At 37.3% G+C, this 16,426-nt stretch overlaps 2 protein-coding genes across 2 annotated transcripts; one reads left to right on the top strand and one right to left on the bottom strand.

Annotated features, from left to right (window-relative positions):
- Positions 1 to 2,182: 2,182 nt before the first annotated feature.
- rnf180a (ring finger protein 180a) lies at positions 2,183 to 11,144 on the bottom strand. Its single transcript, XM_015034487.1, has 4 exons — positions 9,087 to 11,144; positions 4,828 to 5,077; positions 3,060 to 3,185; positions 2,183 to 2,831 (listed from the first exon to the last, which is right to left on the bottom strand). The coding sequence occupies exons 1-4, from the start codon at positions 9,966 to 9,968 to the stop codon at positions 2,626 to 2,628; spliced, it is 1,464 nt and encodes a 487-aa protein (XP_014889973.1). The 5' UTR covers positions 9,969 to 11,144; the 3' UTR covers positions 2,183 to 2,625.
- A 790-nt stretch (positions 11,145 to 11,934) lies between these two features.
- Positions 11,935 to 13,725, top strand: htr1aa (5-hydroxytryptamine (serotonin) receptor 1A a). The gene is made up of 2 exons (XM_015034488.1): positions 11,935 to 12,198; positions 12,233 to 13,725. The coding sequence occupies exon 2, from the start codon at positions 12,293 to 12,295 to the stop codon at positions 13,571 to 13,573; it is 1,281 nt and encodes a 426-aa protein (XP_014889974.1). The 5' UTR covers positions 11,935 to 12,198; positions 12,233 to 12,292; the 3' UTR covers positions 13,574 to 13,725.
- Positions 13,726 to 16,426: the final 2,701 nt, after the last annotated feature.

The following is a 16,426-nucleotide window of genomic DNA, read 5'->3' as shown; positions in this document are numbered from 1 at the left end:
AAAATTAACCTAGTCTTATCACCGTTACATTTTGGCATTTATTTTGAGTGAATTATTGGAAAAAAAATCCAAAGAAATAGAAGGCAGATTGAAATTATAGGTTTTAAAAAAGCTAACAAAAAAAAACAAAAAAAAAATCTCCGGTTTTAGATTTTAGTGAGTTGTTTTTAAATACCAAATTAAAATCTTATGACGGATACGTTTGGCTTTTGTATTTTTAGCAAATTCTTAATATCTTGTTCAAATTAGCAGATAAATTGTAAATAAAGGTTTTTAAAAAAAGGTAAAAAAAAAAAAAAAAAAAAGGTTCTATTAGCCGGCTGTGATCACCGATACGAATGGTTGATAACATCCTACTGGGCCTGATAGCAGGCAGATCAGGGACCAACTGAGGCCATTCAATGGGGCTGATAACCACTGATAATCGCCATTCTATGGGATGATAACATCCGAAGCGGGTGAGCAAACACATCATATATTAGGCCAACGAGTACAATGCTTTCTCAAGTATGAGGCAACTGCAGTCATACAGATAAATGTATTTGCATTAGTAAAAATACACAAAGATGTCTGTCTCCATACTCCAAAACAGCCTGACACCTTGCCATTTTAATATGATAAATTAAAAATATATATACATAATTTATTAACTGACTAATAGACATCTGCTCGTTTTAAATATTGCTCATACAGGCTACTACCTTTTAAGTGTTTTATTAAAGATGAGGACTCTGAAGAGCTTTTAACTCTAATGATGCATCATATAAAGTCATTATGAAGCAACTTTACGTCATGGGTCATAATTCCTTAATTCATTTAAATACTAAATAGATCTTCTTTAAATACAGTATGTTTTAATTTAAACTCGTTGAGAGGTCTGGTATTACTGCAAAGATTACATGCATGAATTCATAGTCAAAACACAACCAGAAAGTTAAACCTCTAAGCAGTCAAGATTTCCAGTTTACATATCTAATTTTACATCCTAAAAGATACATTTGATGCAATTCTTCATTTATCAATAGCTCAAAAAAACCTTAACCCTACTCATGTGCATACCTGCTGTTAATGTATCATGCATCTATATCATGTTCAACTGGTTTCAGTGAGAGCTCAACACTGATAGAATAAATAAACAATACATTTTCCAAATGAAATACCAACTCGTTAGAATATATTTGTTGTATTTAAGTACAACCAGTTTACAACAGCACTTAGTCCTTACAACTGTTATTTTTGATGGTCTGGAACTAACAAAGGGAGGAATCTCTAACTACTGGTCTTCATGCAACCTCTGTAGATCATCCTAATACATCCTCTTCAGCTCAACCCACAGCTTTTATAGGGCGAGAGACTAGAATGTGCATGAAGGAAGAGTGATTATACATCAAGTGAAAAAGTTTGGTATTTACTAAAAAAATATTTCATAAAACTATCCGAATAAAATAACCTATGAACAATATTCATTTTATTTTTATTTTAAAAGTCTTTGTATTTCAAGTAGTCTATAATCCCATGTCTTCTAACCCGCTTTCCAAAGCATTGGCTTTAGATGTCTCTCCATCTTTTTACTCCTTTTCTCCTTTTTTAAAATCTTGGTTGTATCAAACCACAGCAAATTCGTATGAGATTTCCTGCTGCATTTAGCAAACTCAGCATGTTTATGTTAATGATGATAGGACTTTTTTTCCCCAGACATCAGTCCCAACAACTGGTTGGCATGGTGAAACTGTCTTATGGTTGTTATTTGAAAGTTTATGACCCCAAGATCTTTGTTGCAGTTCTGCAGTGATAGGTTTTAATAATTTATTTTTTACTCCATTTGGATCCTGAATTATCGATTACTAATTAAATGTTTTAAGAACTCTTGATCGACTTGAAAAATAAAAGCATAATTTCTGTTTTCTATGAAACTGAAGGAGTGATAATACATAAGGCAACTCTGATTTAGTTAAAACAACAATTTCTTAATGTACTGTATTTTTTCTTCACTGAATATATGTGTTCAGGTTAGATTTTTTCTTCATTTTGCACTGTGAAAATATGCTGCTACGTTAAAAGGTAAACATAAAAACGTCTTACACCAATTAATACGGACAGTGCTATATGTTATAGCACTTTCTCTCCTATCCCTCAGGCCTCCAAAATAAAAGAACAACAAAAAAAAAACTTTGGTAATTAACAAAAAAACTTTCCTTTATTAGGTTTTACATATGGACAAAATATTGATGTTGCATTTTTAAAGTATTTTCTAATTGAAATCAATGTTTAGTTTTGAACAACTACAACTACCAATTTGGTCTAAACAATAACTGAATCAGGTCAAAAATAAACACTGCAGCCTGAATGATTTATTAACTTTGCTTTGCTTCCCTGTGTGTGGGTCAGATGAAGTCAGAATACAGGACATTTAAGTTCAAAATGTCTCATCTACACAATTTGCTCTTTTTAAGTTCTTATTTTTGCACCTACTTGAAGTTCAGTCATTGGCTTCTCGCTAAAATTGATTGCTCAGGTCTTCCTTCTTCCAAAACAAATTTGATGCGTCTTTAAATAATAACTTTCTCCTCTTCAGTCTTCAGCGTGCTGCATTTCTGTGTCGTTCCGTCACAGTTGGCAAGATTGTCAAAAGGAAGGAAAGAATAAATAGCAAAGGAAGCAGAATATAAAAAATCCAATAACCCAGTTGACGGAGTAGATGTAGATTATGACCATGTCCATGTCGAAACGCCAGCCTCTAGAGTCATCCTCGAAGTCGATGGTGTCGAGTGGGAATCCTCCTCCATGGGGGAACTGGCGTCTCACACTTGGGGTTGTCTGCCTTTGGAAACCTTGTTTATGAAACAAAATTCATGTAAGCTTATTGTAAAACACTAGCAACGTGATTTACATAACTGAATTTTGTATCCAGTAAAAATATACACCTACTTTAGTAAGTATTGTGTAATAATTTATGCCAGTTAAGTTTTCGACATTTGATTCCATGTGTGAAAGTTGTTGGCATTTTCCAAATTATTAATAAAAGTTAGTTAAACAAATGAGAGAAAAAAAAAGCTTGCCTCGAAAGATGCGGAAGAGTTTCCTGCAGCTTGGGAGAGGCCACTTTGAGCAAGGTGCTCTCTGAAAGTTTTGCTTTCTGGAAAGGTATTCCTTGGGGAAGAATGTTTTTGCTGTTTGGTTCAGCTCTAAAAAAAAAAAAAAAACACACACACACAATAATAATATAATAAGTGATCATCTTACAGACAGCTTCATTTCTTTGTAGTCTGATTTGTGTGCCATGTTGGAAAGAAACAGTTTTAGCCTCACTGGCCTCAGTGTGACCTTGACTTAAACAATCAACACAATCTCAAGTCCTTCTCATCTTATTATTTACAAGAGCTTTTGTTTCTGCAGTCCTAGCAGCCATCTTGTCCATGCCGCTCATACTTTATATCCAAAAGTAGGCCAGTCTGAATCATGAAGTTCATTACTTATTCATATTTTTGTCAGAGTCATATCATATAGGATGAAATCTTTATTTAGTTCACATGAAATTTCATCTACTTCATTGGTCGCCGAGCAGGATACACGCAGTGCCTTGGAATAGTGTGTGTACCCCTAACCTTTACATAAATCACAGAAAATACATTGAAATCACAAATGCAAATTAATTTTATTGTGATATTATGTGATAGATCAGCACAAGATAGAGCATAGAGCAAATAAAATATAAAATTGAAGCATGCATATCTTTTCAAAGCCTTTTACCCTTATAACAGGAGTCGTTGTCATCAAGCTCTAACGTCCTGCAGGTTTTAGATTCATTCATTCTCCAACACAGCTGATTCAAATTATTGAATTACCTCTTTTTCAGCATGCCATTAAGTTTGGCAAAGGCCTGGCAACAAGCCATTCATTTGATTCAGGTGTGTTAGAGCGGGCTTGCATTTAAAGACATTGAGGACTAGGGTTGGAGACATCAGTCTTATATCCTTAAACAAAATCAAATTACCCTCAGAAGTCACTTAATGAGTAAATAACCCATGAATTTCACTGTGTAGTGTCATGCAAAAGTATTGAATCATCATTATGTTTAAAGAACATAACCAATTGGTCAGGAATAAAGACAACTTATAAAGAAACCTTATTAGTTGATTTGTGAACTACCCATAAGTTCACAAATCATTGTGACTTGAATTGGAGAGATTCATAAAGAAAAATTGGCAAAAACTTCAGAGTGTATATTAGCAAAGATAGTGGGCATAAAGTCTTACTTTCCGGATTTTTATTTTCCAAAAAAAATAAAAACAAATGAAAAAACAATGAACGGTTTTTTTTGATCATTTTCCTTTCACTTCACAATTATGTATTGTTCTGAGTTTGTCTATTAGACAAAATAATAAGTATGAATAGCATGAAATTAATGTGTATTAAAATATTACAGCATAGTACAAAAAAAACATCCTGATTCATCTGTTTTCACTCTATCACAGGGGTTATTTTCCTACCAAACAGGAACACCACTTCTTATATCTGGAGTGGATCAAATGAAAGTGTTTGGATTGTGTTTGATTTTGTCCTCTCGGCCTCTGTGACTCATCTGGCGTGAGCTGAACAAAAGGTCCACCCTGCTCCCTGCAGGACATGTGCAGCTGGGCCCCCCTGAACAATCAGCAGCTCAGAGAACTAATCTGTATAACTAACAGCAAACAAACCACTAAAAATTCAGTCACAACATATTTAATGCCGTATTTCGATCGCGTTACTTTTGATGCACAGGTAAATTAAATAATGCTTACAAATCTTATTGCTTTAAACATGGATGTTTTTTTACTACTGACTCACCCTTTTGGAAGAAGACATGAGTGATGATGGTTCTGCAGAGGGGGCAGGGGGTGTTGGTGGGGTTGTTCTTTGCAAGTGTCCTCAGACAGGGCTCGCAGAAGATGTGGTTGCATGGGTGGCACATGTAAGGACTGAAGTACACATCCAAGCACACGGCACATATGAAACCTTCTTTGTCCCTCATGCTCAGAGTTTCTTCATCCTCAGTGCTGCTGCAGCTGCTGGTGGTAGTGGGGGTCTCTGTTGAACTCTGAAATAAAAGGAGACGGTAAAAAAAATATATGTTTCTTGATAATTAAGTCAGTATCCCATGATATGTACGCAAACATCTTTTTTATGTGTGAAAGCAAACTTGCTGCTATTGTGAATCTGTGTAAGTATTTCAGAATTGAGCATATAGTGCATATAGTTTTCACGTTGTGTCCTGCTTTTTATGCATGGAAATTAAATACCAATGTTAACAGAAAATATACATTTCTACAACATTTTATAATGAATTACTGCAGGTTTTTTTTTTTTTTTTTTTTGACTGAACTATTTTTGCCTCATATTTAAAGCAACATGGTCATGGCATACAGTAACCCAGACATTGATACTTCAAGCATCTCTTTGAGATTCTTCTAATCTTCAGGTCCAGACAAGGAATTCAGTTTTTTGTTTTTTTTTGAAAATCATTCAAAGTTTGAAATATTTCAACTCTGCCATATAGAGCCGTTTCGGTAACACTTTATTTGAAGGGGGTTGAATAAGACTGTCATGACACTGTCATAAACATGACATAACACCTGTCATGAACATGAATAAGCCTTCATGAATATTTATGACTGTGTCATAAATAAAGTGTCATTCGGTAAATTATGACACTTTTAATACAAAGTTGACATTATTCAAAATGTCTTTGTTATGACAACTTGACATTAACCAAGAAATCATTACTGATATAAATTTGTTATAAAAGTATTACTGATTGCACTTTAAAAATTAGGTAACTTTATGTTATTAAAGGTAAAGTTTAAACAGTTGTAGTAAATATGTAATTCCAAACACACAAGACATTCCCTCTGCAAGACAATATTGCACCAACTGGTGATAAATATTTCACCATATTTTGCCAACCGCTTGTGAAAGTCTTTCTCTCTTTATCACCCTTTTTGATGAGTGTTAATCTTCTTTGCCATATAATAATATGTGTGAGTAGACATGTGTTTAAGAGTTAGTTCAAGGAGCTGAACTATCTCTTTATCTGCATTTTATTACATCTTATTGTAAAGTACAAACATTTGTGGGAGAGAATTATTTGATATAAATACTGGCTTTTATTTGAACTTGGTTTATAGAAAACAGAAAAAAAATGCTGGAATGATATCTAATTCCAGAATAAACCACACAATTTAAATTAATCTGTAAATTTATCACTTATACAATTCCTTGTAATAGTATTCAAACAACTTGAAAATCAAGGGAAACTTCAGACTGGTCAGAAATAACGAAAGAGTTGCGAGGAGGAATCTGTTGTTGAAAGAAAGCCATGAAAAGTCCCATTGTACATTGTGCCAATGACAATGACATTAAACTTAGAACCAGAGCTGCAGGGCGATGGTTAAAATAAAAGCATGTCAATGTGTTAGAATGGCCAAGTTAAACCACAGACAAATATACAATTGAGAATCTATGGCAGGACTTTGAAATGATGTTCACAGATGCTCCCCGTCCATTTTGAATGAGATTCATCTATTTTGCAAAGAGGAAGAGTCACAACATTTCTATATCTAGATCTGCAAAGCTGATAGCGGCATAACCCATAATACTTGCAGCTGTAATTGCTGCAAGACTTTGTTACGGAATTAATTCACCTACAAGCTGAATATTTACAATATACAACTACATTGTGTTTAGTGTTTTAATAATAAAAAAATAAAAAAATTAAGGGACTGTAAGTGCAGGTTTGCATTAAGATTTCTTGCATCATCTGTGTTTGTTCATGTGTCTTGCATCACACCAAATATTTTCCCCAGTCAAATTATTCAAACCTAAACTACTGAGTTGTCAGTTGTTCTGTCTTTGCCCTTGAGTCCACACTGAGTCTATCATTTCCAAATCCCAGCTATACCTCGTGTAAAGGGATTTACCTCGGCCTCCACCTCTTGCACAAAGATGTGTCAGTTGCAGACCCATGGGAGATGTGCCTTGAGCTTCAGTGTTAAGAAAGCCTAAGGGTGTTTCCACAGTAATTGCTGCTTTCTCACCCAGGGGGAGCTCCAGGGACTTCCTTGTAGCAGCATCTCTGCCTCTCAAGGTGTGTCATTAACACCGAGAGAGGAGAGGACGCTGAGCATACACAGCTCTTAAGTAATCACTGACACTGAGGTTCTTCCCTGACAACACAGGATGTATGACACCGTAGCATTTTGTTGGCCACAGCTGGTTCATAATCAAATAAAACAGATATCTGATCACATTTATCTCAACTAATAAAACAAATTCATGAACAAATAAAACTTAGGAATCAGATCAAATTATTAATTAAGGGATATGATAGTGGTATGCTTCCTCTATAGCAAAACCCACAGTTCAGGTAGAAAAGGTAGAAAGACAAACTTCAATGTATTTTACTGGGATTTATGTGACACAATATAAAGTAGTGGACACTTGCAAGTATTTAGTATTTAGTCGTGGCAGAATGTTTGAAATAAAACATTGCACTTCTCTTATCAGTAACTAAAGCCTAAAGTGGACTTTTTTGGGCAACAAACACTGCATGGGTCAGCTATGAAACGAAGAGTTTATGGAAAAGGCCATCATGACAACTTCACCACGTTTTTCACTGTAATACGTGGTGAAGGATGTGTCATGCTGTAGATCTGTCTCTTTTGCAAAGAACCTGAGCAGCCTCATGAAAGTTCATGGAATAATTCACAGGTTTTTCTAAATCAGGTCATTTTAATTACATATCTTTTCATTAAAAAAAAAAAACAAACAAAAAAAACGAAAAAGCTGCTTTCAAAACAATCTGATTTCCTAAACCTATATTCTATATAACACCTGTAGTGAGCTGCATGGATAAGAACAAAAGAGATGACTTGACAGTCTAGAAGAAGGATCAAAGATTCTTCTCTCTGATTGCTCCAACCTTGTGAAATGTTACAGGAAAAGCTGAAGTGTCAGTTAAAAAAAATGTGCTGGGAAATTAGTATTAAAAGGAAGGATCCCAATAAATGTGACTATGTTGATATTTGTACAAAAAAAAAAAAAAAAACTTCTTACCCCAATAGATATACTCAAACTACAGTATGTATTTTTTATATAAGTTATTCAGCCACTAATATACCAGATTAATCTCTTCTAAGTCTCTTGTTTTAAAATCATCCTCACCTGAGGTGCCACACCATCTGAAACAATATCATTATATGTGATCTATTAATTATGTGACTGGTATTGCAAGTTTCTCAACTCCACCAATCGTGTTAGCCTTCACTGCAACAACAGTTAGAATAATTTTAGTCTGGCAGCGTGACTACAGATCAGCAGCAACCAATCAAAACTGAACCAGTTCTTTTGTCTGGCCAGGTTTGAAGGGCTCTCTGCCCGAGCCTCATCATGCAGCTAATTCAGACGTAACCCCACTTTAAACCACACAAACACAATGGCTATTGAAATGAGCTAGGTGCAGACAGAGCTGTCAAGTGTTGGGAGTCTGGCTGAATTGAACTTACACAGTCACACACACGGACACAGACAGTTTCATGTGAATCCCTAAATATAAACATTGTGGAAAGGAGAGAAGCACAGAAGTTAAAATTTCTACCTTGTGCTACAATGCCCACGCGGATGTTGCTTTGTTTTGGTCATAGGCTTTCATCCTGCTTGCACACACATTCAACTGGCTCTGTAGAGCAATCTGGAACGCCTTAATAAAGATTTCAGCATAATGTGTTAAAGTTTGCTTTGTCAATAATATGCAATTTAACAATTCCTCCAATTTTGAAGTCATAACATTGGCGACATTCCTATGTCCTCACTGGTCAGTGTGTCTGGCCCATGAAAACTGATGCAAACTTCTGTGTAACCTCCTATTTTCAGGTTGAACAAGTACTAAATTAATTATGTTGAGTGAATGTAACATCAAAGGGATAGCAGTAGAGAAGAAATTGATTTGAATTGAATAATAATAATTCATTTTTAGAGCATAAAACGTATGAACTCACAGTGAGAACATTTAATATAAGCGGTATGATTGCTGTAACCACAGTGAGATTTACCTGTGTGCTCTCCGGCTGCTGACTTGGTCTCCATCTCTCCCTCCTCCTCTGCCTCCTTCTCAGACTTTCAATCCTGTTCTTCTCTCTTTTACTCATCCTCCTCTCTCCTGAAGGGATGCAAGATGGTGTCTCTGTGGAGTACATGGCTCGACCCGTCACTTCGATCACGCCACAGCCTTCTTCTTCAGTGGCGTCCTTGTTCTCATCTTCCTCTTCTTCATCCTCTGACTCTGAGATTTGCGTCTGAGTCGAATGGTATTGCGACGGTCGCCCTGTTCTCACTTCTGCCCAGAATGGATCTAAATCTCTGGATAAAGGGTCTTGTGATGGCGGATGAGCAAATCGACTTTGAACAGCAGGCCGCCCAGACTGAGATCTTAAATTGGTAGTTGTAGTTTGGGTGAAGCTGATAGCTTGCGATCTAGAACTTTTGTGTTGTCTTTCTGAATGATCTGATGGATCCCCAGCTTCAAAAATGGGTTTTAACTGCATTTCAGAGTTACTACTAGAAAAGCATTCAGAGGTTCCTCTCCTTGGTTCATCTTGGACTTGATCTGCACATGCTGTTTCCATCCTTCTAGACAGTTCTTGACCTCTGTCCTTACCTCTGAAGCGTCTCTCCTCATCCCTTTCTTGGTTTCTGTCCCCTCTTCTTCCTTGTTTGTCTTCAGGACAGGTCTTTCTGCGTGCCTTTCTTCCGGACAGGGCAGGTTTTGCCAGATGCTGTCCAGCTTGATTTGCATCACTCAGCCAAGATGTCGTCGGCCTCATCCGTTGATTGTGACCCTCGTTGCTGCCGTTTCCTTCACTCGGATCTTCACTCTCATTTCCTCTGTTTCTGCTAGCACCACCAGTGACGGACACTCCCATACGGGAGCTCATCGTGGACTTTAAAACCCGTCCGTATTGAGCAGATCACATTGGATGGAACTTCAACCAACTAAGCAGCTTTTACCCTCTCTCACACATCACTTACTCTTCCTACTGCTTCCCATTTCTTCTACACGTACTTTCAAGCATTTTATTTAAGAGAAACAGAGAGTGTTCCAGCTCGGGGCAGATGAGCGGTGCAGCTCTCTGGTCTGGGCTGTCCTACCCCACCGAGCCCCCTGGGGCATTCCACACTGTTGACAAAGACAAAGTCCTCATGCTGAGCCCCATTACAATAGTTGCTCTGTTCGCAGCCTCACTATAGTGCTGTTCAACCTATAGAAAACTCACCATTATGGACCAACAGGACTGACAAAAATGAGGTGAAAAAGCCAGAGGCATATTTTGTCTAATGGTAAATAGCACTGCATCAGCTTTTCACTCACTATTTGATAGTGACTTGCTAAAGTATTCACAACCATGGAATTTATTTATTTTATATTATATTATTTATTTCAAAGTAACATCATTATTATTAGTACAAGTATTATTATTGTATGTCATAGACCATCAAAAAGTAGCTCGTGATAGATGACTGGACGGAAAATCGGTTTTACAATTTTTACAAATAATCTCTTATGAGTGGCATGTATATGTATTCAGAACTTTGAATCAATTCTTTTCAAAACCAGCTTTAGTGACATTGTTTTTTGCATTGTAGTAGTTTGACTGTGACTGAGATATTGTAGCGCTGGAAAGAACTTTGAAACAAATCAATTCATTCTAGCTCTGGCTGTATTTTTAGAATATATGCCCTGCTTTATGGTGAACATCTCCCTCAGTATTAAGTATTCTGCATCTTTTTTCTCCATGGCTTGACTTCTTTTTACTTCCATCCAACCTTATTGTCGGAAAGCTTCTTCTTACCATGATGCTGCCACCACTACATCCAAAAGGGATCATGTGTTCAGGCTGAAGTGTCAGTTTCCTAATTGGGATAATTCATTTTGACTTACTGTGCTACAAACAAATCCTATTTTAATTTCTCCAGTATTATTTCCGTGACCTGTGAAATGGTCTTCATGATGTATTTTGCTCCTATTCCATGTTTCCGTTTTGTCCCACTTTACAGTTATTCACTACTTTGTGTTGATCTGTCACACACAATCTCGATAAAACACAGAAAAAAATTTAAATGACTTTATCTTAATTTACATGAAGACATGGTTTAATTACTGGACACTGCAGGAACGTCTTACACAGACAGCAGAAACAAATCTAATGTTCTGTGGGTTTATTTTGGAAGTAAAAATCACTCTGAACATAAAATTCAGCTCGCAGAAACAGCAAAAACATTCCGACTAAATTAATAAATAAATAATAAAAAAAAAGAAGCAGCCTATCCTCTCCATCGAGAGCCCAACCATTCCCCCCAAAATGAAAATGTCCGAAGAACAGTCGGTGCAAGATAAAAAGTGAACAGCAGATGGCAGCATCGTTCCTGTCTGGCCTGTAGAAGGAGCTGTTCTTGGTCCTGAACTACAATTTCCACTGTCTGCGCACGTTGAATTTGCACTTCTTGTCCTTTGGAAGCATTTTGACAGAAAAAAAAAACACAAACAGAAACATCTGTTTCAGTTTAATTAAATAATAGATTATAGCAAAAATAAGATACTTCCGGATAAGGTTGATTGTAGTTCACAAGCAAGTGAGTTTTTAAGTGCTAGTTCTGTTAATAATAATAATAATAATAATAATAATAATAATAATAATAATAATAATAATAATAATAATAATAATAATAATAACGGTTAAAATAAAACCTAAGGAAACGACAGCGTGTCCTTCTCCTGTCAGTAGCGAAAAGTGAAGCATTTGGGAAGCGCAGCAGCAGAAAACTCCAGGGTGAACTCCTCCCGGTCTGACGTACGTAGAGCAGTTGGTATAAATGAATTCACGGACTCACCAAGCTCATATTATTCGCAGCACCAGTGCACACCTGGCTGTTCACTCGCACACACACACACACACACACATGCACACAGACACACACACACACACACCCGGGCTGACCCCAACATACACAAACACATAAACACGCGCGCACGCATGCACACGCTCATGCATACCCACAAACACCGCGTCATGCGTCCTGAGAGCGACAGCAGGAACTCCGATGGACACCATAAAACACACGGCAGCAGCAGCTGCAGCAGTGTAAGCAGCTGACTGCCTTCTGTTTTTTGTTTTTTTTATTATTATTATTATTATTTTATTTTTTTTACGCTTACACATCGCCAGCTGCAGTAGAAAAGTTGCGCTCTGAGTTCGACGACATGGATTTTCTAACGAGCAGCAACGCCAGCAATGCCACCGGCGGTTACCCCGAAGGGATGGACGTGGTCGCCGACTGGATCGGGGGAAACAACGCCACGGAGTCTAGGCTTCAACCCGATCTGGTGCTTGCTTACCAGATAATCACCTCTCTGCTCCTGGGGGCCCTCATCCTCTGCTCCATATTTGGCAACGCGTGCGTTGTGGCAGCCATCGCCCTGGAGAGATCTCTCCAAAATGTGGCAAACTATCTGATTGGATCTTTGGCCGTTACAGACCTGATGGTGTCGGTGTTGGTTTTACCTATGGCAGCCCTCTACCAGGTTCTAAATAAGTGGACTTTGGGGCAGGAGATCTGTGACTTATTCATCTCCCTGGATGTGTTGTGCTGCACATCCTCCATTCTGCATCTGTGCGCAATCGCCTTGGACAGGTATTGGGCCATAACAGACCCCATTGATTATGTAAATAAACGAACACCAAAGCGAGCTGCGCTCCTGATTTCCGCAACTTGGCTGATCGGATTCTCCATATCCATCCCACCCATGTTAGGATGGAGGAGCGCCGAGGACAGGGCGAACCCAGACGCATGCATGATCAGCCAGGATCCAGGCTACACCATCTACTCCACCTTCGGGGCTTTTTACATCCCCCTCATCCTCATGCTAGTCTTGTACGGCAGAATATTCAGGGCCGCTCGGTTTCGGATTCGAAAAACGGTGAAGAAAACCGAGACGGCGAAAGTTTCGGACAAGTGTTTGGCCGTGTCTCCGGCAATCTTCCACAAGAAAAGCAATGGAGAGACGCGCGGAAAAGGCTGGAGGCGCTGCGACGAGTCCAAATCCAGTTCCCCGTGCGTAAACGGCGCTGTGAAGCACGGAGAGGAGGGCGAGTCGCTGGAGATTATAGAAGTCATCAGCAACTCCAAGACGCACCTGCCTCTGCCTAACACCCCTCAGTCCTCCTCTCATGGTTATGAGAACATGAACGAGAGGAACTCGGGAGCAAAGAGAAAGCTTGCGCTTTCCAGGGAACGCAAAACGGTGAAGACGCTGGGGATCATCATGGGAACATTCATTGTGTGCTGGCTGCCGTTTTTCATTGTGGCGCTAGTTCTGCCTTTCTGCGCGGAGAGCTGCTACATGCCCGACTGGCTGGGTGCCGTTATCAACTGGCTGGGCTACTCAAACTCCCTCCTTAACCCCATAATATACGCCTATTTTAACAAAGACTTTCAAAGTGCATTCAAGAAGATCATAAAGTGCAAATTCCACAGACCATGAGCGCAAAAATGTGATTTTTCTTCTATAAAATTAGGTGCAGAAGCAAGAGAAATGTTAACAAACTGTGCAGAGCAGAAAAAAAGATAATAAAAGAAAAAAACTCACAGACTTTTTATTCAGGGACAGAATGTTTAAGGAGGATTGTGTATTTAAAAAAAGCAGACAACAAGGCTGAGACCTACCTTTTCAATGTACAAGCATATTTCTTCAGTGTTGTAGCTATGTAGCCCCCCACATGCGACGACAACCATTGTTGTATTGTCAAGCAGAACATGTCTTGTGCTGATTCAACGCATTTGATCATGAGGCACAAGGGGCTTCCATCTTCACGCAACAAGCTTTGTAGCACTGAAACAAATAAAAGCAATTAGTTTGTCATTAAGAACTCCTGAGTCCATTTTATGTCCAGTGGCGCCGCAAGGGGGATGAAGAAACCTCTACAATTTTGTTTCTACACCAAACAATCACATATGGTGAATATTATTTACGATAGTGAGTTTAAAATGGAAGTGAATGGTGCTTCAACTATTTTTTTTTTACATTTTCTTATTTTTAAGTTATCTTTCTTTCTTTCTTTCTCCCTTTCTTTCTTTTATTTTTTATTTTTTATTTTTTTGCAAAGATTGACATTTTTAAACAAACCCTATCCCAAAACTCACAAAGTTCAGTTTTGGTTTGCAATTTTGGATGAGCCATCAACATCAGATTATCAGAGGTCATCATGTGGTCACCCCTTTCAAAACCTTCTGGAAGCCTGCCCTTGGTTATGTTCAGGAATATATCACCACCATATTTGTAAAGGACATGTAAGAAATTCAGAGTTAATTAGATTCCAATATGGGCTGAAAAACCAGTCAGTGAGAAAGAAGACATTACCTCAGGTGCAACACAAAATGCAAGGTTTTAATTTGGGAAAGACCTTAATTTCTGGAGACATGTCCTATGATCTGATAAAACTAAAATTGATTTGACTTTTGGCATACTTGAAGTAAACCTGGGGAAATGTGCAACCCTGAGAATACCATACTAACTTTAAAGTGCTGGGATGGCATCTTCATGTTGGGATGTATCGCTCCAGAAATATTAAAGTAAGATCTTGAAACATCCGCCATAAAGTTAGAACTTCTGCATTCAAAATGAATGATCCTAAATATGTTAGTCACTAATTCCAGGTACAAAATGGCTGAAGGAAAACAAAGTCTGTGCTTTTGAGTGTAGAGGCAAATAGATCAAACCTGAAGACTGCCTGGGAGGGACATAGCTCTGGCCAGTAAGAACGGATAATAAATACCAAGGAAACATTATGTAAATTTCTGACTTCAAAGAAAGTTTTAAAAATTCTAGCATTTAGCAGCTGAAAATAACTTTAAGTATCCTAACTTACCTATAGCTGGGCAACTCTAGTCTGACTTAATAACAGAATAGAATAGAATAGAATAGAATAGAATAGAATAGAATAGAATAGAATAGAATAGAATAGACTTTATTGTTCCCCAAGGTGAAATTGCTTATTTGTTAAAAGCTACTCCATCTTAGGTGATAAATTCAAAGTTTGTAAAATATATACACCTAAGAGTGAATAATAAAAAGTGAATGGTTCAAAATGACTAGATATAAAAAAAATGAATAAATAAATAAAGAACAAGCAATCACATCTAGTATGTTAATCAAGTTGAGATACAGTTGTCTTCATTCAGTGTATGTGCATTTACATGTTTGGCTTAAAATTGCATGTTTCAAATCTTTGCATTCTTACCTTCAAGATTCTCTAAAATTTACCAAGAAAGAATTTAGAGAAAGAAAAAATCTTAAGGTGTTACACATAGGCAACTCTTTCAAGTCATCTATGTGCTTACAGTTAAACCTTTTTTTAAGATTTTGCAGGAAAGTACGAAAAACCTGGAAACATTACACCATACAATGCAAAACATAACAGACATTTCCACTGTATCTCCTATCATGCATTACATAAACCCTACACACAAATCCACTTACACAAGATGAAAGGATAAGGGACTGTCACAGGAAAAACAAGTGTTCAGGAAGAAATCCCAGTGAGTCATGCATGTTGCAAAAGATGGGTGGCACCTGTTGTTGTGGCAACACATCAAGATGATGCTTGTAGTGAATCTGTTGGAGTGGAATGATGGACAGACTGCAGATAGAGGACAGATAGGAATGCAACAAACAAGACATGAAGTTAAGGTGCTGACAGGACTACTTATTAGAAACTTATGTGAGTCTTATTGATAAATTCATACGTTTTCACGTAGAGCAGGTGTGACTCATTCTAAACCAAATAATGGCAAACTTGCAACCTTTATTTTCAATTTCACTTAATTGAGGATGCAATTTTTAGATGATTTATTCAGAACACACACAACCGAATTGAGGTTGCAAGTAGTTAATGTCACCAAATAAACCTACAGGTTTTGATTATTCTTTGAATATCCATAGTGCATGAAAAAAATATGTTACTTGTACATCAATGAATGATTCCTGTGCTCATTGTGTTTTCATATTTAATGATTTATTATCACACACATCAACAAGTAGGAGAAATGTATTCTAAACCTGCTTTTCAGATCAACAAACACTTCAAAACTAACTAAATAAATGAAGAAATGGTGGTTTTGACTATTCAAATTAGTTACAGCAAAAATTAGTTAAAAGTTAAAAAACAAATCTCATAAATGCATCAAGTAATCTTAAGAATTGACACTAAGATTAATCAACAGTACAGCTAATCCTAAGAGAGAAGAGATTTAATTAAGGATTAAGTTTATTATTAATCACGCTAAAATCTACTCATGCCCAACTCATCTATTTCTTATTTAGTTATGGTAAAGAAAT

This window comes from Poecilia latipinna, unplaced genomic scaffold (assembly GCF_001443285.1).
Source record: "Poecilia latipinna isolate Pla-1442-1.1 unplaced genomic scaffold, P_latipinna-1.0 Scaffold300, whole genome shotgun sequence".
NCBI classification, from domain to species: Eukaryota; Metazoa; Chordata; class Actinopteri; order Cyprinodontiformes; family Poeciliidae; genus Poecilia; species Poecilia latipinna.
Note: the sequence above shows the minus strand (reverse complement) of the source record. Positions and strands in the feature narration are given on the sequence as shown.